Source organism: Festucalex cinctus, chromosome 12, assembly GCF_051991245.1.
Source record: "Festucalex cinctus isolate MCC-2025b chromosome 12, RoL_Fcin_1.0, whole genome shotgun sequence".
Taxonomy (NCBI): domain Eukaryota; kingdom Metazoa; phylum Chordata; class Actinopteri; order Syngnathiformes; family Syngnathidae; genus Festucalex; species Festucalex cinctus.
In genome coordinates, this window is record NC_135422.1 from 4,182,659 (window position 1) to 4,205,230 (window position 22,572).

A 22,572-nucleotide genomic window follows, 5' to 3' on the forward strand; every position below is an offset into this window, starting at 1 on the left:
TTCCATACGCGTCATTTATTTGGTTTGTACAAAACGAAAACCAAGTGTAATTCTCTTTTTCCGCACACATAGAAATACATGAGTCAAAGACTAGTGTATGTGCAAAGTGTTTCTCAGCAGGTGTGCGTCTTCAGCATCACATGCCAAGCCGCGTGTGCTTCTACTAGAAAAATCAAACATCTTGAGGAACGACACACAAGTTAAGTTTCAATCCCCCCCTTTAAAAAGTCTGTTGCAATACAAATGGGCTCGTTTGTTCGCTGAGATGCCCTCACCCGTACATCCATGTGCTCGCAAACTCACATGCACACACCTATACACACACGTAGCTGTACACTCACGTTTCTGTAAAGAAAGTAGAATTACTTTTAATATACTTTGCTGTGGTAGATAAACAGTCGTAAGGACCTATCAGTGTTTTATGTACATTTATCTGCTTATATTTAGGTCCATATCAGTTAGCGATGACCCTTATTTGTAACTTCATGTCATATAAACAACCCACAAAACACCTGTTGGAAATAAAGAACGCATGTGTAAAAGAGGAGATTTTCCAGTGAGCCCACAATAGCAGCATGGCTTTCATCTATCCACTTGTTATGCTAATAAGAGAGGATGCTCTTTCACGTCCTTGTTTGGTACATATTCAAGCGTTCGCTTCAGGCCAGGTGCGCCTCCATTTTGGCCATGCAAAGACTCCAGTGTGACTGTGCAGAGGTAACGTCCGACCGGTTGAAGAACAGTCCTTTACAGCTTCACGCCGCCACAAATGATGCCCGCTATAAAAATATAAAGTTTATCTTTTGCAGTAGCACGTCGTTACATGTAATGTTGATATGATATGCGCCATCTTGCGCGTGTTGACGAATGCCACAGGGAAACGAATCAGTGTCGTGACTGAGTTAAGAGATGAGCGATCGCATGCTGCCTTGACCTCGCGCCTAAAGTGCTTCTCACGTGCCCGAAAGACCAACTCGCATTCCTCCGTCAATGTCGCTCACGTGGCAAACGACGAGCCGTCTTGCGCCGCGTCGACGCAATCGAGGAATTGAAGTACTGCGTTTGGTCGTCACGGTCGGACTCGAAGTGGGGGGGGGGTTGGGGAACCCGGGAGCAACGCAGGGGTCAGCAGCGGGACATGCGCTTGCGGTACTGCTCCACCAGGGGGACCAGGGACTGAGGTGAGCCGCTCTGCAGCAGGAAGGGGTGCTCCAGCAGGTCAGTGGCGCTGGCCCGCTCGAGGGGGTCCCGAGTCAGCATACGGTCCAGAAAGTCCTTGAGAACTGGGGACACCTGGATCAGAGGGTGGAGGAGAGCAGATTCGGTTTCTGTGATCGATGTAATCGGAGCTGCCAACCTGACACAGGATGATGGCCATGACTGTTTAGTTTTTTCTAACCAATCAAATTACAGATTCATCACCATCGGGAAGGATTTGAGTGATGTCAGCATGTTCACCGATACTCATACCAAGTGCCGATAGTACTTTTGATGAATAAAATATAATAAAAACAAAACTATGACAGATAATTTTAAAGAAAGAAAAATGTAGCATTTTCCCTAAAATTACAAAAAAAAATAGTGGTAATGCTCTATTCTAATTTGTAGTTCCTGATCATATAATATTCAGTGTTCCCTCACTTTTTGCAGGTGATACGTTCCACACCCGCCCGAATTTCTGCAAAGTACAGTCTTTAAAAAAAAAAAAAAAGAAATCTTTGCTTTCAATAGCGCTAATAACGGCTGTCACCTGAATGAGCTAACGTTAATTGGCTTCAATTAACATGTTTTTCTACTTCTGCTAGAGCATGGAGGTGGCTTGCAATGTCGGAATGAGACGGTATTGTATACGAATAACTGGGATCTGTTCTAAAAATAGCTCACCAGTGATGGGACACTGACTTGCTAAGAAGAATTAAAAGCAGAAAAATGTCAACACTTTTTGAAACTTATGATACACAATTTTTAATTTACCAAATATTCTATGTTATGATTTAAAAAATGTAATAGATTCTGTTGAATGAAAGAAACAGCTGTTAATATTTGCTCAAATATAACAAAAAAGGACAAAAATAGCAGCAGAAATAAAAAAATGTATGGGGTACTCACTAATGAAAATAAGAGTGAATCCGCAAAGTAGCAAACTGACCACTATATTGTATATATTGTGTATTTTTTTCCCTCCACAATAGGCTCCACTTCCGGCGTGGCGTTTTGATAAAAGCACACATTACAGACAAGTTATTAAAATCCCATGGGACAGTTTTACCTTGTGAAGAAATGCTTAATATTTCTCATTTCGATGTGTTGTCATTGTGTTATCGATGCATATCTACTTCATTGCATACCTGGCTGACATTTCGCACAGTCGGAGCTGGCTCATCTCTCAGTCTCTTCATAGCTGCCACGGGGGTTTCACTGAAATACGGTGGCTCTCCATCCACCATCTCCACCACCATGACACCCATGGACCAGACATCCACCTGGTACGACACGCACACAAAGCACAGATTGCAAAATGTTGGCTATGCAACAAATATGTCTTTGGGCCCGAGTTGCGCGCCACGTCACCTCGGTGCCATATGGCGATTTGGAAATGACTTCTGGAGCCATCCAATAAGGAGTCCCCACCAGAGACTTCCTCTTGGGGATGTCCTTGCTGATCTGAGCACAGAAGCCAAAGTCGGATAGTTTGACCTAAGGGGGAGACAACGGGAACGCTTACACAACCCAAAATGGCATATGAGAGAACAATAAAGATGACATACTCTTCCGTCTAATGTGAGGAGTATTGAGTCACTCTTGATGTCTCTGTGAATGACTCCCTGTGAATGGAGGTAGGCCAGGGCTTGCAGAACAGCTTCACACACTGTGGCAATCTGCTCTTCACTCAGTCTGCAATGTTCATACCAGACAAAAGCATGCAGAGAGAGAGAGAGAGATGCAGACATTAGCATTTTATCATTTGGCAGGCACATAATAGTGATGACTCCAGTAGCACCAAATTATCAGCTGAAAAAGTTGAAAATTATGAATCAGCATGCATTAATAAAGAAAATGGCGGGGAGCAATTGCCACAATAAAAAAATGACAGCGTGACATGTTCATTCAAACATCTACTAGACTGTATAAACATCTGTTAAACGCACATATATTACACAAGAGCATCCTAAAAAAAATACCGAACAGAATACAATAAAGTTTAAACGATGACGTCATCTTTTCCTCGAACGTATTTTTATCAATATAATGTGTCACTATTTCCACATCCGGTTTATTGTTTGTGTCCATGCAGGCCTGGATTGTGCAAGGAGACTTGAATGGCAACCTTTGTGTGTCTTTGTGCAGCCAAAAGCAATGCACAAAACGTAGTCGGTACTACACTGCCTCCTTGTGGTAGAACTATGCATATAACATCCTCTCGAAGGCTGTCAACTAGTTTGACTAACAGAATGAAACCCTACCTGGTTTCAGACACAATGTTGGTTAGTGCTCCGCCTTGCAGATACTCCATGATCACCCACAGTTCTTCCTCCACGAGCGCAGATTTATACATCTCCACCACATTTCTGTGCTGATAGTCCCTCATGATCACTACCTATGGAACACAATGGATAATAATGGTGTACTAGCTTTTGTAACATTGAATACATTTTCAGCGTCTGTCTAACTCAATAGCTTTTATAATGACTGCTAATGTTCCTCCATAGCAGTCAGCGCATAATTAGCAGGGGGAAATGACTTGACGCCCAAGTGAAACATTCTGAACTAGAAAAATGATTTGTGTTCATTAAAAATGCACATTTCTGTGATTATTAGAGTTAGCGATAAAAGGAAGCAGCATCATTACATTTCAGGATGCATCTTTTTTTTTCTTCTTCTTGTTTTCCCCATTTCTTTTTAGCAATTCCCTTGGAGAAAGCATGCATAATTCATTTACCTATCACCAAAAGGTGATTGATAGCATATTTTTTAGCCTTACAGGCATACCTCTTTTTTTGTGTGTGTGCATGTTTTCAAGGTCCCGTGAAGCTTTTGGGCAAGGGCACACTGTAAAGGGTGGAAACTTTGGACTATTACATGGCTCATAAGCAAAGGTCCCTCAAAATATAGTAGAACATTAAATGGCCGATGGGGCTCAATGTCATGTGTTTAACGAGGTTAAAAATATCATGCTACGGCTGCACTTACTGCTGGAGAAGTTCAAATTGATCTAAAGGTTGTTTTTGATTGGTTCTAAAAATACTGGAAGCTAATCGAAAGATTGTGTTAGCGAGCAGCGATGTCGATAATGCGTTACAAACAAAGTAGTGCAGTACTCGAAACTGTGGAAATAAGTAATCAGACTATAATCACTCTTCAAATGCCACTTATAGTTACTTAGTAGAATACATAAGCTTCTATATACAGATTTAAAAAAAAAAAAAAAAGCATTTCAGAGAGAGTGGCATTTATACCACAATAAGCAGATACAGTTGACTACCTGTGGGATACGGTTGTGATTATTATTATTATTATTATTATTATTATTATTATTATTATTATTATTATTATTATTATTATTAATTTATTTTGTTCTTATTAAAGCAAACTTCCAATTAAGTAACCAAAAGCAGGTGCCATTTTTGTTTAGCGAAGTTGTCGCTATCCGTTCAATGTAACTATTGAAGTAACTGGTTTTTAAAGCAAGTAATCGGCAAAGTAATTACTTACTTTTTAAAGCAAGTAATCAGCAAACTAATAAGTTACTTTTAATAGTAAGTAATTGGTAGTTAGTTACTTTTTTTAAAGCAAGTATTCAGCAATTAGTAGAGCAATTAGTTACTTTTAAGGCAGGTAATCAGCCAAGTATTTAGTTACTTTTAAAAGTAAGTAATCAGTCATTAGTTACTCTTTAAAGCAAGTAATCACCCGAGTAACTAAGTTACTTTTTCTCAAGTAGCTGTGGCAACACTGTGCGAGTGTATATGTTACCTCATTAAAGAGCAACTCCCTCCTCTGCTGCCTTCGCAGGTCCATCATCTTCACCGCCACCTGCCGACCACTGTGCTTCTCTGTGGCAATGCACACGACCCCAGTCGAACCCTCCCCGATCTTCACAAAGTTCTCCAGGTAAGACCTTGGGTCGCCTTTGTCCACCACCATCTGCAGGGCGGCCTTGAACTGTTCATGGGTCACCTTTGGTGGGTCCGGAGGCGGTCGGGGCGAAGGGTGAGGGGGTCTGAAGGCGGGTGAGCATGTACCGGGGGGACTAGTGGCAAGAGAGCCCGTAGGGGAGGGTCGAGGTTGGGATGGGCTGTCCTGTCGCGGGTAAGGAGGATTGGGACATCCAGAGTGCCGAAGAAAAGGCTCTGGTCCATTGGGCCTTAGTCCCATATTGGGGGAGAGTCCTAAAGTGTAGCTCGCTGAGGATCGCACAGTCCGCTGAGGTCTGATTCCGCTCGCCAGGGGACTGCTGGTGCCGGTGGGCAGGAAGCCAGAGTGGTACCTCACTGCTGAATCGGTCTGCAGAAGCATATAAGACAAAGTGAGTGATGTTCAAGGGTTAAATAGGAATCGAGTCTCTTTGCATCACTCCGCATTGATTTCACCCCATTTGAACCATGTTGGGTTATTGTCAATAAAACCAAATTCCCTCCAGAGAGCTTGCCAAGCGTATAATCGTTGAAAATATTGACAACTTTCATAGTGAACAGCATTTCTATTGAACTGTAAACACGTGAGACAGAAAATGGATGGTTTTATATGGAAAATGTTTTAAATTATAATATAAACATCACCTGTGAGGCAGATGTTTGGCATCGTAGGTTCCATCAGGGGTGGGAACCTCTGGGTACCTCACGATAACGATTATGTCATGATATGACGATACCGCCATTATCAACAGATTGGTCAGGTAATAAATCCACGATAATCTACGATAAAACTACTCCAGACATAAACATAAAGATGTTTTTTCAACGAGGAAATAGTTTCTTTTGGTACCATCACTGAATTCCAATATTAAAACTGGTGTCTTCTTCACGGTGAGTACTTTAGTATATTTTTTTAAACTAAAAGTCAAAGTTTTCAAAAAGTCAAAACATAAAATATGTTTTAAAATGTTATAAAATTGAAGATTTTTCATAGAAATGTATACAAAACTGAGTCAGTTGCTGGACAGATAAGTGTCTTACAAAAGTAAAAGTGAGTTCATGAGTCTTCTTCGCACTTTTGTACATTTTCCCGCCAGTCCTATAAGGTGCTCCCCCTAGTGGCCCGCCAAGTAATTGCTCACTAAGTAACGAACAATGGAGCCGTTTTAGTGGCTGTATATTAACTACAAATATTGCGATACTTGCGTAGGCGTATCGATAATCTATCGGAGACAAAGTATCACGATTTATCGTGATATCGATATATCGTGACACTCCGAGCCGTTCCATTGTAGTATGTTTGTGAATGATGTGTAATATGGTGTAAATGAAGCGCTGCAATGTCAGGCTTACTTTCAGGTCATAGGAGGAGAAAGGCCTCCCCGGGCTGTTCTGCGGGTGCATGTACATCGGTGCACTGGGCCGCAGTTCTGTGGGGGCGACGCTCTGATCTTGGTGCTGCTGCAGACTCATGGCCGGGCTATAAAAACATGCGACTGGTATTTGATTGGGTGGCATTCCTCTGGGCAGCTGAAAGTCTCTCTTCCATATGACTCTTTCCTGAGGGCTTCCCACATCACCGCCCATGTAAGAGCCGTGACTCGGCATCGGAATGTTCTGGTTTGGACCTGCTTGAGACGGTCCCTCCAGTGGGCCGCCACCAACCTCATAGGTGGATATGGCTTTTGGTAAAATGCCATTAGGCTGCAAAGTGATGCTCTTCTTCATGCCTAAGTAGGGAGTGTTGGACTCGCTGTGGATGTTTCTCGCTTTGTCCCGCCAATGATCCTGAGCTGCATCCTCGTCGTCGTCGTCATCATCTTGAATCAGACCTTCGTATTGGTAGGCGTCTGCCTCGCTCACCTCTCCCAGCCTTCCCAGGGACTGGGCCCTCTTCCTGGCGGAGGGGCTGCTCTTCCGCAAAGAATTGGAGCTGGTCACAGACAGACGGCTCATATCGTTGATCATGGCCGTGATGTAGTCTCCGTGACCGATAATGCTCCCACGCACAATGGTCTGAAAAAGGAGACACATTAGAGTAGAGTATGGCGTGGATACTGAAAAGAATAATGAGGCTTACATAATCACTGTTCAAAGCCAAGTTAAATTTAGGACATCATTGTCAAGACTCCAACTAAATCCCCTGGTGGCTTCTGACAATACACTTAAAAAGATAGTGGGTGAGCAAATGATGCACATTTACATACACAGTAAGAAGACTTTGATGGTATTTGCTGAACAAAAGGCATGTTGAGGCAAACGACCCAAGCCTGCCTTGACAAGAAACGAGACAACCGGAAAATGTTTTGCCATTGCAACACTATCGTCGAGCGTGTGGTGTCTTATTAGTCACTTTGAGGGTAGAGTCATGCTCAGGTCATGCCAGGCAAAAGTCTCTTTTTTTGTGTCTCAGACTGTGTGCACATCACACAGGAGGGAGATCGGATGACAACTTACCTAGCACCTCCAAGAAAGGTGAGATAATCACCTTGTCAGGAGTAACATTTTAGAAGGAAGTTGGAATACAATAGAATACAATGGAACAAAGAAAGAAACACAGCACAGAGGCACTAATCGTGACAGCACAAGAACGGGACCTAAACACAAGATCAATAGAGGCTCGACGGTACATTTTATAGAGTACTTTGAAAAAGACTACATTCAGTCCCAGTCTAAACAGAGTAAACTTCTCAGAAGATAGTAAAATATTTAACGCATTCACTGCCACTGACGGCTATCCACGTCAAAATTTTTTTACTAGACTGGCAGTGAATGAGTTAAAAAAAAATAATTATATATATATATATATATATATATATATATTCAACAGCTGAGGAACAATCACAGAACCTTCAGGTTGGGAGACAGCCAGTCTATCATAGGTGTCAGCTGGAATCTTCGTACCGCCATTTTTAGTCTTGGATACACCAGCAATATGTTAACAAACACACTCTAAAAATGGATTGGTTAAAAAAAAAAACTACCAATTTAGTAGGTTAAGCTCATATTGGCTTGATTAACCAATAGATTGGTCAGACATTGAACATTCCGGGTGGTTACGGGCATACCAATTTTATTGGTTCGCCAAACAACCAATGAAATTGGTTACAATCGAGAGTATGTCTAGATAGATTACATGGAAATATATTTATTGTATTCTAAATGTATTTAGAATAGTTTTGTTTTTTTGTTTTTTTATGCTAGAGCATACAGAAGCCTTTGATGCAGCCTCTCAACTGCAAAGAACGGTTGCAGAAATGGTAGTTATTACACAAACGGCCAGCAGGTGGCAGCAGAGCAAAGGAGATCAACCAGGGCCATGTTGAAAAAAAGCTACATTACTTACAATTTTAAATAGATTTGTGAAAACTGATGAAACTTAGTTCTCTTCTAATGCTAATTGCTGCAAAACGGAAACAGATAGAAACATACTGGGGGGGGGGGGGTTTCCTGATGAAAGAAGAGACTTTAATCTTTCTTTTGATAGCTTTTATAGCAATAGAACATAATATTCTGTGGGCCTTGAAAAATCAGTCAAAATCCAGTAAAACAGCCGGGAGCGAACGGGATTGTGAAACGTGAAAATGGCTGGGAGTGAATTAGTTAATGTATTCGAACCCTTCTTTACTTTCCATTATAGGAAAATGTGTCCAAAATACAAACAAATCAAAGGTCCTTGAATCCCGCCACGAAACTGTATACCAACCAAGACGTGCCATCGTATTTTCATTTCTTCGCATCACAAATTTTAACTAGCCATTAATCAGCTTTAATGTAACATGATATTTCTCGTTATGCAAAGTGCCAATTAGAAAAAGCTGCTTTTGTGTTTGTCATCTGCTAAATACTCCGGGAAGGAAAGAAGTCCTTTCTGCTTTCCTTTTATATGACTGGTGCTTTACACCTGTTAGGTGACACATTGGCTGTTATTAATTGCCTACATGGAGCAATGAATTTTGCTGCCCCTTCAAGGGTTCAACATTTTACAGTCACTGTACACAGCAGGGTCATTAGCCCAACAGGCAAGGGAGCAAAAACATCAGTAGGGCAGCACTACTTCCATTTTATCATAATTTTCTGAGACAGCCGTAACTTTAAGTAGCAAAGAGCGGCACTCGCACAACATCGATACGGAAAAGGAGCAGCAGTGACATGCAGTTTAAGACGTAATGTTTGCATTTGCGAACCAAAGGCGGCGGTTGAATGAGTCATAAATTCAAGGCGAGGACAGGGTGCAGGTTGTTGTGTACCTTCTTGGGCCTCAGCTCCACTTCCGTAATCCTGGAAGGGTCCACCATGGGCCTGGGCCTGCGCAGGTTCTCGATCAGGCTTTGCCATTGTGTGGGCAGGCCAACAAAGCAGCCTCGCTTGGAATCGAATGAGGTGTGGACACGGTGCTCAAAGTTCTTGGGCGTCGAGATCTCGGGCCTCTTCTTTTTCTTCTTGCGAAACATCCTCACGTCCACGAAGGAGGCAGCCTGCCTGTGTCAGAATAATCCCTGCAGAGACACGTTTTCACTTGTTACTTGTGGAATCGCGTGAATCGCTACCAGTAAACACTGTTAAAAAAAAAAAAAAGAGGTAATATTTACTTGAAAAAAAACCTACTAACGTTTTTCACTCAGAAATTCCAAGTAAATTTTACAAGGGAGATTTTGAGTACATTTTAATTTTCCCATTTTATTTAAAAAAAAAAAAAAAAAAAAAAAAGGTAATACTCTACCACCTGAGCCATGCCGCTCCTGCTGTGTGTTAGTATATTGATGGTGTCAGGCGGAATCCTTGTACCCTCAATAACCCGTTTTTTGTCTCATTTTGAACACACCAGCAATGCAGTATAATGGTAACTGCAAACAGAAAGAGTGGCATGGCTCAGGTGGTAGAGTAGCCATCTACCAAGCTGAAGGTCATGAGGTTGTTCCTCAATGATTGAGTAACTTTTTTTTTTTATTTTTTTTAAATAAACTGGTAAAATGTACTCAAAACTCTCCTTGAGAAAATTACTTTGAATTTCTGAGTGGAAAATAAACTTTATTATAGAATGTATGAATAAACCTGCAGAGGATAACGATATGAAAATAAATCCATAAATGGTTCAGGTTGATATATCAAAAACGTAAATGGGAAAGGACATGCTATAGCAAATGAATGCATATATAAACCTAACTTTCTTGCCAGAATTAATAAACCTACTCACCCGATAATGTATTAAAATTACTATAATTTTGACATGTACAGTAAGTGCTTCCTCAGCCAACTTTGCAACAATGTTGGGGCTGTTTGGTTCAAAGAGGAGCTCCAAGGAGAATGGATGCATTTGTAAGCAGATGCGTAATGAAGGATGTGTGGTCAATTAGGGCTTATTCATTCTCTGTGCCCTTTTGCCGATGAGCGTGTCGCTGGGCTGGCATGCGCCCACGGGCTTTCGGTGCATTAGCACTGAAACGAAATGCACACAAGACGCACACAAACATTCTATGGCAGGATATCCTTCATAAACCCATTATAACGCTTGAATATTCTGCCCTGATTAATGGCGCATGTGTCCATGATTGCATTGAGGCTTGCATTTAACACATGAATACACGGCCATGTGTTTGGTGAGCATGTGTGATGCCCACGGAGTGTGATCACAATGTTTATTTTCTCAAAGCTTTTTCGTATCTTGATTTCCTTTGTAATGCGTATTTTGTGTCCTTCGATTTAATGTCAAGAACAAACATGACTTATTTTGGTCAATAGGTGGCAGTGAAGACCACAGGTCAGTTGCGTGCCTGACGCTGTTGTATAATGCGCATGCGCGCGGCCATCTTCTCAGAGCCGATGAGAACTGGCGAAAGACAACAGCGTCGTGGTCGTGGTCTTGCATTGTTTAACAACTTTAACCTGTTTTACAGGTGAGTACAGCATTTAAAGTGGTTTATGAATGTTCTGATATGTTTGTGTATGTTGTATTTCAGTTTCGAATTGAAACAATGTGTAGTATGCGTCGTGTAGAGTTACTGTTCGTCGTCGTTGTTTGCCGAGCGTCGAGCAGTGAAATGGCGGCGTGTTTCCCGTGTATTGAATGTAACCTAATTGGGCATTATTTAATTTTCGTTTGAATGGGATTTTGAGTTGGCGAAAGACTTGTGTAAAAGTATATTTCTTGTGATTGTTTAAAAAGCAATAAGAACTTAACTTTTCCAGCTATTGTATATTGACAAATCTTTATTACGTGTACTTTTTGCTATATGTTAGTTCCATAGATGTCGCTAGCATCTTAACACTTCTAAATGCACTTTTATGCATATTGCAGTGCAAACCAAAGCTTTATTTAGGAAATTGAAATTGGTATACAGTATAATGTGTGTGTGGATGTTGATTTGTATTGAAGACCATAGTAACAGAAATGTTTGTGTTATTGTTTTCTATGAACAAAGAAAATGTGAATGTCTAGATAGGCAAATAGAATACAGTATTGTATATGCTGGGTATATTAAGTAAATGGGGTGAAGCAATAATAGCAGTAATAAGTGTGTATTTTTGGTTATTGTAGTTGGTGTGAATATGTAAATAAATCAGGGCTGATGAGAACTGGCGAAAGACAACTGCACTGTAACCTTGAGTTTACTGTGTAGTCCCTTTCATTTCACCTAATCATTATTTCATTAATATATCATGATTAACTATTTAATCTCACAGGACTGGCGAGCGCCCAGTCAAAGGCCAACAAGATACGATCTCCCATCATGCACTTTGAAAGGAGTGGGAGTTGGGGAAATGAGTTTTGCTGTCATCCACTGCTCAGCAGGCAATCACGTTGGCCGCCTCACCTCTCTCCACCTCCGCTCTTGGACCAGCATGACTTTAATCGGCACCAGCGGCGCCCGTTATGACCCCGCTCGGCGCTCGCCCTGCCCGTCGCGTAAAACATGACGCACTGGTCATTAGAGGTGGGAATCTTGGGGCACCTCACGATTCGATTGCGATTACGATTCAGAGGCGACGATTCGATTATAAAACGATTATTGATTTCCCCCCAGGCAGCAGAAAAAAAACAATGTATTTTGGCGCTTTTAATGTTTCGTACATTAGTTACAAAAATAGTACAAAAGTCCTCTCAGGCCTAAATAAACTACTATTTCAGTATCAAGTTAACAGTTCAAAACAGTAAATAAAATACTCAAGTCCTCATTCTGTAACAACAGCTTTTAAGTATATTCAGTCTTCAACAGAATAAAACATAGCATTGAGCAAAAATATATTATTTTTATCCACTCAAAAGTGCACTGAGGTATAAATGAAAGACAATGTGAACTACTACTTCAATACAAATGCCTTTAAAAAAAAAAAGTGCTTTCCTGCTTTTTAAGTTGTGTAAAGATGAACATGTAAACATTAAAGTTTCTCAGAGGTACAAAAAAAAAAAAAACCTCAAGTGCTTTTCTGCTTTTTAACTTGTGTAAACATGAACGTGTAAACATTAATGGGATCGTTCGGCTTTTTTAACATGAATCTCAATTTGATCCTCACCTCCCGTGTGTGCGATCAGCGCTGACTTCGGCGTTGGACGAGAGGAAAATAGTCCAGCAAGCTGGCTGGGGTCTCGGAAATAAAGCGTTTTTCTTCTAAAAACTATTTGTTTTCAAAAGCGTGATACATTTCCACCACAATACTCTTTTCTGAATAAAGTCAGACGCCATTACCGCTAGCCACTACTTTTCTGTTCGTTCGTTCGTATCACTGCGCGGCGCCCTGTAGAACGCTAACCGACGCACTGCAGCCAGCTAGCTGATACTTCCGCCTGAAGTTGTTTGCCTTTTCGGAGCAGGTCTGATCTCACGAAGAGGTGGGTTGGTCAGCTCAGCCATGCTTGTTGTTGTTTTGAATCTCGAGGCGTGAGTTGTGGATGTGTACTCTCGGTCCGTCCCAAAAAGCGTCCCGAAGACCGCGCGCGCTACTGCGTTTCAGTTCCGCGTACTTTTCGCTCGTTTCGCTTCCCTTGGCATATTTATATAATCGGAATTTGGACATTTGTGAATCGTTCTCGATTGTTGCACGGCCGAATCGTGAATAATCTAAGAATCGGAAATTTTGCACACCTCTACTGGTCATGTCCTGCTTGTGGGAAAAGAGGCGGATTATAGCAGGATGAGAGGTTGGTTGGGGGTTGGGACGCTCGGCGTGATGGCAAGTGTCACCCTCCAAGGATAATTCAATCACGAGGCTAATATGCTAAGTGATGCGCAAGTGTATGGCTGTTTGCGCTCCCTTATGTACACGTTGTGGTCCGAGCTTCAAATCTTCCTGACAGGGATGTTATAAAGCGAAGGCTGTCAAGAGGTTGTGGTGAAGGGTCTGTAGTGATCTGCGCTCCATTATGCATTCGATAATCAGCATCTCTAGTGAGTGGGTGCAAGGTTATTTTAGTTAACTAAAACTAACAACAACAAAAAAAACTCAAAAAACAATTTCGTTAACAAAATAAAATATAAACGAAAATGCTTTTTAAAAAAACACAAACTGAAAACTATAATTCTAGCAAAATGTAATTTGATTTATTTTGATATGAACCGGAATAAGGACGTTTGAAAGCGTGTCACACAGAAGTGACGTCATCTCGCAGCAGCCAATAGAAAAGTATCTTCAGATGACTTTGCTACCATGGTGTTAAAATATTGCGCACAAGTAATACACATTAAAAAAGAAAAGAAAAGAAAACTAAGACTAATACTGAAACTAACTAAAACTTAGCATGTATTAAATAACTAAAACTAATGAAAACTAAGAGAACCACCCTGAAAACTTATTAAAACTAAATTTAATAAGTAAAACTCAAAACGAAATAAAAACTAGCTACAATGATAAATTTCCCAACTATAATAACCTGGTGTGGTGTACAATTTCTGGCTTTCTTTTTTAATCATGTTAGATTGATTAATAAGTATTCTCATCTAGTCCAGATGATGTCCACGGCACCGTTAAGTGCTGTTATATTGCAATTTTGTCTCATATTGATGGTTTAAGTAATTGTAGCAGAGGTGGATTAAGGCCCAGGGTGCTAAATGAATGGCCCTCCACTGGTAAATGAAACCACTGAGGTCAAACTAAACAACCTCAGGGCACTGCTTAACCTCAGATTTGCTCCGATTTGGAAAGAATTGTCCCATAGGAAATCATGGAACTTGAAATAATACAGTCAAGGGTCAAACTGTCACCATCATAAAACATACGTGATCTGATTATGCATTTTGGTTCTCCTTTGCTGTCTTACAAGTATGTATATAAATGTATGGAACTATAAGTGTAAAAAGGATGATGTACTAAAGTATATTCTTCTTCTAGCTATCATAAGAATGCATCCCAAAAGGCCAAATAAAAATCAAAACGTTCAGAGTTAACCTCATGATACACGCTGCACTCTTGCGTCACATACTTGGCAGGAATTAGCAGTGTTTTGCTGTTGTTGAAAAAATTGGTTTAATTGAAAATTGTACTTTTATGAAAGACTTTTACTGAGAAAAGAAGCAACAAAACACAAGATTGTGATCGCCTCGACAGTTCCTATCTGCTTGGATAGCTGTTCAACATGCAGATGTTGACACTGCCTGAGCCAATATTTACAGATAATGTGCCCATGTATCCTTTTACAAGCAGATCGATCAATATTTACTCATGGGTGAAATGTAAACTGTTACAATCCCACTATGTCAGCAATAGCCGGATGATGGCAACACAAATAGGACAACTGCATTGTCGAGTACTTTACCACTTCACTTAAAAGTATGGACCACATCCTTGTATTCATTATTCATTCTGGACCACTGTTCCTCTCTATAGGGAATATAAACGAACTACTATGATATTCCAAGCAAGTAGAAAAACACACACGCATACATACTTTGTTGATTCATGCCCATGGGGGAAAAATAATTTTAAAAGTTGTTGCCAATTATCGATTTACAAGCTTCAATCACGTGTGACTAGCCTAATGCTGACCCAATTACCTGCACCAAGCTTATGGAGTCTTGATAACAACGCGCAATTTATTTTGGGCAAGAGATATGCAGTGCAAAATTATGCTTCCCAGCCACATAGCCACCCTAAACAGTTGGGACTTGACCTTAAGCCTCAGTGGCTTATCTTGAATCTATCAAAGTGCTGAGGCAAAACTCAGACAGCTACTGCCTGGGACGATGAGGTCATGCTGGAATTGTGCTTCATTGGGTATTTCCATGTGTGCAGCCACGGAAGAATAACGTGTGGTTAAGTGGTGGTGGTGGTGGTGGTGGGGGGCACATTGCGTAGCATGACTGCACATTGAAAATAATAAAAATAATTTCGTCAACACACATTTTTCACTGGACTAAAATTAGACTAGACTAGACTAAAACCCTCATTAATAAAAAATAACTGGAACTAATGAAGGTCAGACCAAAATGTACTTCACTTAATAAAAACTGGACCAAAATTCACAGCTCAGCTTGTGAATGTCACATGACCAAACCTAGAAAACAGGTGAGCTTTGACTGGTTACCTGAGCCCTTGTGATGTCATTTTCAGTCGACAGCAAGTTGCAAAATGTGTTTTTAAAGGTACTATTTGTACGTGAAAAATAATGTAAGTATCAAATTAATTATAGACAAAATATTAACTTTTTATTGCTATAATGGGCTAAATAAGTGAAAGTATCCCTTTAACAGTTTTTGTTGACTAAAACTAGACATTATGTTTTCTTAGACTAAAATGCTAGATTTATAGTCAACTAAAAAATGGACTAAATAAAAACGGGATGAAATTGGACTAAAACTGAGACAAAGTTTAAAAATGGCGGATAAAATTTACACTAAAACGAAGCATGCAAATTGTGAAATGTTCAAATACATAACTGCACAAGTAAACAGTAGAAATGAAAGTCCATACCCCTCAGCTGGATGGCCCCCACATCAGGCATGTGAAACAGAAAAAATGCTTGCAGGCAATCCATATGTTAACAACACTATAGAGGAGAGGGCCTGTTTTCCATCCTGTCATGTTCAAATCACCCCGAGCTGTAGTTGGATGAATGGGAGGGGATCGGCAGATAAGAGCGCTATTGGATTTGCGCGACGTTGGCGCTCAGAGCTGTGGTGAACGATTTTTTTTCCCCCCACCACATACTATTTGCCCTGATTTCCGTCTCTGGCTTTTTGTCGACGTTCTGGCATAAATGTGGTGAGTGTGCACGCAGGTGACGGTGCAGCAGGATTAGCATGGTGCATGTGCAGCCCTTCACTGATCTAATTCGGGACCCTCTGCAGCAGCAGTGTTTATTTTGTGCGTGATTCGTGTCAACGAGTGAGGTGAGGGTGGGAACTGGTGGAGATGAGGTAATCCTCTTTTTTCCTGCTTGTCAATTGCACGTACAGTGGAAAGATAATCCAGCTATAATGAATTACAAAATGTCGTCGTGGGATGGATCGCATCACGGTCTTATCTGTTTTTCTTTGTTTTTTGGACTCTGCAATGCTGTGGCAAGAGCTTAAAGATTCAACTTCATTATGATGACCGTTTTGCCCATTGGGTATATTGAGGGGAAAGCAGAAGGTGGATTTGGTCGGTCGTCACCACCTTGTGCATTGCAAAAGGCAAACACCCGCAATTCACACTGATAGCATCGCAAGCAGTGAACGTGACCGGACAGTACAATGGCGACGTTTATTATTGAAGTTGACGTCCGCTGTTTTTATCTTTGAAGTCACCTCTGTCGACACGGAGCAATTGTCAATAGAAGACGGCAAGTGATGTAACGCGCTGCATTCAATGACACGGAATCGCGCATGCATATTTCATACAAGAAAGTCGTGTCATGCACAACAAAGTGCTTAAAATATGAGGAATCTTTGGGAATGGCACGCAGCTGCTGCCGCTGAGAAGTCACCACATTGTGCAAGTGCACTGAAGGCCCTGCAGTCTTTAAAAAAAAAAAAGCAGGTCACTCAAAACTTTGGACTCGCATATTTGGGAGATAAAAGGGGGTTTGTGTGCAGATTTAAGCAGATCCTGTCTATTTCACTCCATGCCCATCCCCTGATTATTCTGCATCCGCCATAAAACTTCAGTCTAAGACAAGGACACAATATTGAGCACACCCAAGGGCATATTCATGTGACATTTATGGGCTACGTTCAATATATAGTTTATAGAATCCGAAGTATCGAAAGGAGTTGCAGAAAATATGGAAATGGCTGTAATAAACTGTCAAAGCAGATCATATTAAATGAAGTCATTTATAGCCATCTTCACTATTTAAATTGCCATCTCAAGATGTAATGACCCACATTCTCTGAGCTCATTCATGCTGACATATATTTCTGAGTGTTAATTTTTTTCAAATGTCACATTAGTCACAGCAGTGCAGCATGACTCACAACGCATGGTGCATTAACATTGGACAAATAGTTGAAAGGGGAAGTCAACTCCAAAATGTTCAATATTATGTTTATGGAATATGAATTATGTATCAAAATCTACCCTTTTTTTTTTGTATCCATGGCAGGGGGCAGCCATTTTGTTACTTGCTGTCAACTGGAAATAACATCATAGTTGCTCAGGTAACAACCAATCAGGGTTCGGCTTGCTAATGTCAAGACTAATGCTGCATTCAATGATGGTTGGAAGTCGGACTTTCCCGAGTTCAAACCAGGAAGTGTGTACGGAAACGCCCCCTTGAACTCGGAAATTCCACTTGCGAAGTCGGAGGAAAAAAAGGACCCCGACTTCACCGGCGGACTACTCTGAATGGCAAAACACAATTTACTCGAGTATAAAACGAGATAAGACTTTCTTCATTCATAAATATTAGACATAACTCCACGTAACGCAACGTAGTTGATTTCAAATGCGTTTTTAGGTCAGTCCTCTCAAATTTCACAACAAATTCCTCTCATCTCACTACGACTTCATGTACTTGGTTTGTGATGCAGTGATGCAGAAACAGATAAACTGTTGTCATAACGTTAGAATCATAGACTTGTATTGCTGAAGATGGAGAATTATGATTTGAATATAAGAAAACGTCTTGTCCTATCTTTGAAGTGCACCTCCGTGCGTTGTCATTATTGACGGAATGTAAAAAGAACAAGACTAGCAATCTTGAAAAGGGAAGGAAAGAAGAAGAATCTGGACACTCAGATGTAGTGACAGCTGAAGGAGGAGAGGGATGAGCAAGCACAGAGCCGGGACGAAGGGAGCTGACGTAAAGAAGAAGAATTAAACATGTTGAAATAATGGAGCAGTCTGCATCTTTACAAATCACCCACATCATGCTTTTCTGTCTCGTTACATTACACGATATTGCCCTCAACGTGCAAGATGTAACCTATTTTTTCTGTCACCTTGAGCACTTTATGTCCACAAGTAAACAAGCCTTCACTGAGAAGGGAATTTGAGGCCAATTGCATCAAGCGGCTTCTTCATGCATCATTCTGTCGCTGGACATATCGCCCCGATTGCGCTTGTTGTCAAAATAGACAAAACGGACAAGTTTGTTGTGCCCTGCAGCGAGAAGCATGGACATTAATGTGCACGTCATCTGCTCTATTTATTCTGATCAACTGTGATGATGTAAATGCAGCATTTTCAGTCTTAAAGGGTGCAGTAGAGACAAATAGAATAAGTGAGTGATGTATAATTCTAGAATGTATGGTGGCCTCAATGGGTCAAGAAGACTTTTTAAAAGACTCCCGTTTTTTTTTTTCTAGGTTTGGTCATGTGACATTGACAAGCTGAGCTGTGATTGGTTACCTGAGCACTTGTGATGTCATTTCCAGTCGACAGCAAGTTGCAAAATGTGTTTTTAAAAGGTACTAATTGTACATGAAAAATAATGACAATATCAAATTTATTATAAGCAAAATATTAAAGGAAGGCTCCTTTAATTTTACATGTATGGCTTGATCGGCAGTAAATAGTTTAGCTACGAAAAATGCATAAGAGCTGAAGAATACACCCTTATATTGATTTATTTAACTTTTCTTCAACATAGAAGTACTTCCGTGTTGCAACGCCCCCGAGTGGTGACGTCACTAGTGTGTATACTCGCTTGGCGAACAGTAGTTCACGCAGACATAACAACGGGGAGGACACAAACTGTCACTTATGCCTTTGTGTATTGCAAAATTTTGCAAGGCGTCGGCAAGGAAAAACCCGCGAGACCCCCTAAAAAAAAACAAAAAAAAAAAAAAAAAAACGACATGAGTAGAAGGACAAGCAGGCGTGCGCGCAGCGAACATTTCAGGCATGAGGACTTACATACAAAATATGTTACAATTTGAGATGGGGTACGCCACACGCCTAATACTAAAGCCCAACGCAGTACCGAGTATCTTTAAAGAACCAGACGTGGGAAATAATCAAGCCGATGGAGGATCTCTGGCGGCTACTTCTGCTAGCAACACGGAGCTCACTCTCACAACAGCCGGCACAAATCGAGGTCTCCCTACGGCCACTGAAAGATCTCGGAGAAGCGAAGCAAATGTAAAGCGAAAGGTAGGCATGTTTCGGGGGTGGGGGGGCATTCGTTATTATACTGCACGGACTGTTTTATTTCATAATTCATTTGAAGGTGGCCAACGCAGGGGCACGTCGGCACGTTACCGTAATGCACAGTATTAACAATCGTTGGGGCGGCTGGCTTGACTTCGTCTTTTCGAGTGGCGGCTGGCCTGACCGCAGTGGGACGCTCCGCAAAAAAAGAAAAAAAAAAACAGCTAGGGGAGGTTGGGTGCTGTAACGACGATACATTTAATTTTACTATTTTTTCTTTTTCCTGAAATATTTCGTCAGTTCCACACGTTTTGCATTGCTCGTACTGTGTGTCACATTACCTGTTGGATATTTGCTCCTCCAAGACTTTTCTTCTTCACATCTTTCATCGCAACCAAAGCTATCCTGAGAATGTCTATTTAGTATTGCCATGTTGAATGTCTGATGTTCCAGGATGCAGTTGAGATTGTCCGCAAGGAACCGATCCTCGAGTTTTTTCATTTCCAGACAGCACACATTCATTTGCGGATTGTCCATTCATGTGCAGCTCCCGCAAGAACACCACTCACCCCCCGCCTGATTCACTCGTTCGTCAAAGTTTATTTTGTGCCCGAAAAGACCATCTGGCGCCACAACTTTCACATCCAAGGCAGACTTTCCTTCGGTAGAGTTATTTTGTCGTGTTGGCTCGAAGCGATAAGGTTTAATCCTTCCGGGTTTGACGCGAGATGCACGGCTGCGTTGCATAGTGCTTCCATAGTGTAGCGTTTACACACTAGTGACGTAAACATCCGGGTTATTTAGTCACGTGTAACAAACATGCCGGCGTTCGATTCATTTTAACATCGGTTTAAAAGTTATTAAATGTACATAAAAAAATAATCACGTCACCAAATTAATTATTGAAAAAGTAGCAACTTTTTGCTGCTAAAAATGGATCAATAAGTAAAGTGTTCCTTTAAGGTTTGATTGCCAAAAATGGCTCAATAAGTAAAGTAAGTAAAGGCTCCTTGGGTTAGGGCGGGGACACAAATACTTTTTCACCACTGAGTGTGATTGCCTATCCACGTCAAGAAAAATATTTAGTGTTTATATAGTGCAGATCAAATTTTATGAAAGCTCCACTTTGCTCTCGGATGCATATTGAGCAATTTGACGCAGCCTAATGTACCAAATGGTACCGATCTGCTCCCTTGAGTCTAATTTATTGATGCAGCAGGCTGCATTGCTTATGAACGCTTTGATTTAGATTTCTCAGCCCAGGCCCATGAGAAACAACACAAGTTGAAGCTCTTTTCCAGTATCAGTGTGCACCAACTCCTTTTCAACCCAGTCAGGAGACTCATGGCACGCTGTCCTAATTTGGGCTGCCCGTTTTAATCCTTCAGCGCTTGATGTCTCATGGCTGCCGGTTACGTTAAGCTGCTAATGCACACGTTTCCCTGCGAGGGCTGACGAATGATATTACAATAACGCAAGCAAGCGTCGAATAACGGGGGGCACGCGACGACGACACCTACACGTATGTTCTGTCATCCCGCATGTGTGAGGCCTTGAATACTTCCTGCCGGTGCCCTCTGGGCACATGCGTTGCATCCGCTTTGTGTTTGCATTGTGTGTTATTAGGAAAATGAAGATGCACCTCTAGTGACAAAGAAACTCACTTGTGAGTGTGTGCACATTAAGTCTTTTTCAAGATCAAAGACTACGTTTACATGAAGTCAAAAGTGTTATTATAGTTTGCACATTCACTATATGAGTCTAACCAGAATACATTGATGTCTTCCTCACGGTTTCACACCATTTTCTGTCTCTATGGTGAAAATGCCACAGTGTGTATATAAGTCCGTGCGTCTGGCACAAATACACAAGAAGAGGTAGACTAAAATAGGGAAACACTTTTGGAGCAAGGAGGAAACTGGGTACTTTATTTGTGTGATGAGTGATGTGATTACAATGTCTTTTAGTGACTCTTGAAAGTTAAAAGCAGAAATGACGTCAGTTTATGTAACGGTATTGTCCATATGTCGAAGTTTAGGTTGGGATATGTATATGGGAGTAACCTTGTCCTTTCACACATGTAAACGGTGTTATCTCAAATGTTTCATAAACTGGAATTTTGACCTGTGAGATTGGCAATAACGAGTGTGACAGTGCCGAGAAAATGTTGAGTTGAAGTTAAAATTTACACGCTCTTTAATACAACTTGGCTCGTGTTTTCATCAAGTATTTAGTGTCATTTTTTCAACCGGTGCATTTCTTGTGAGAAGCATGAGGGGAGGGTGGTTAGTAGGTCTGTCTTATAGTTCTACGATCTACATTTGAATCTTGGCTAGTGGCCTTCCTGCAAGGAATTTGCATGTTCTTCGTACGATTGTGTGAGTTTTGCTGGTTTCTCAAGCTTTCTCTAAATTTTCAGACTCTAAATTGTCCATAGGTGTCAAGGTGACTATATTGATTATATTTCTTCTTTTCATATGTCCGATCCACACACAAAGAGATTAACGTTCAAACATCACCTCCCATGTTTTGTTCAGCACTAGCACGGCAGGTTTTGTAGTCCATATGTTCAATAATATAGACAAACATCTTATCAACTTTGTGCGGTTCAGACCAGCCTTCCCAATATAGTGAAAGAGTAAACTCCAAAGGTTCTTACATTTTTTTTTTAGTTCCTCTAGAAAGTATATGATGCTCCTGCATCTCTACAATATTCAAAAAAATATATATGGGACTGTATTGACCGTGGAACCTTTTCCCATCTTGACAAAAGAGACGGCAGAAAGAGGGTGCTCGACGTGATATCTTCCAGGAGGAAACGGTGAAGAAGATGCAGCCCATTATAGATGAGAACCATCTCGTTCTTTTCCACATCAACATGTCCTGGCTACTCTGCATTCTTACAGTCTCCTCCTCCCACCGACGGCGT

General features: G+C 41.1%; 1 protein-coding gene across 1 annotated transcript in view; it reads right to left on the reverse strand.

The window, feature by feature from the left end:
• Window positions 1–22,572, reverse strand: part of pak6 (p21 (RAC1) activated kinase 6) — a 23,156-nt gene continuing 584 nt past the window's right edge. The window contains exons 2-9 of the mRNA XM_077539464.1: window positions 9,386–9,634; window positions 6,489–7,151; window positions 4,975–5,505; window positions 3,465–3,598; window positions 2,769–2,895; window positions 2,572–2,697; window positions 2,349–2,483; window positions 1–1,293 (exon numbers count right to left, since the gene is read on the reverse strand). Coding sequence (XP_077395590.1) covers window positions 1,126–1,293; window positions 2,349–2,483; window positions 2,572–2,697; window positions 2,769–2,895; window positions 3,465–3,598; window positions 4,975–5,505; window positions 6,489–7,151; window positions 9,386–9,589 — 2,088 coding nt within the window. The 5' untranslated portion in view covers window positions 9,590–9,634 and the 3' untranslated portion in view covers window positions 1–1,125. The remainder of the gene's footprint in view (window positions 1,294–2,348; window positions 2,484–2,571; window positions 2,698–2,768; window positions 2,896–3,464; window positions 3,599–4,974; window positions 5,506–6,488; window positions 7,152–9,385; window positions 9,635–22,572) is intronic.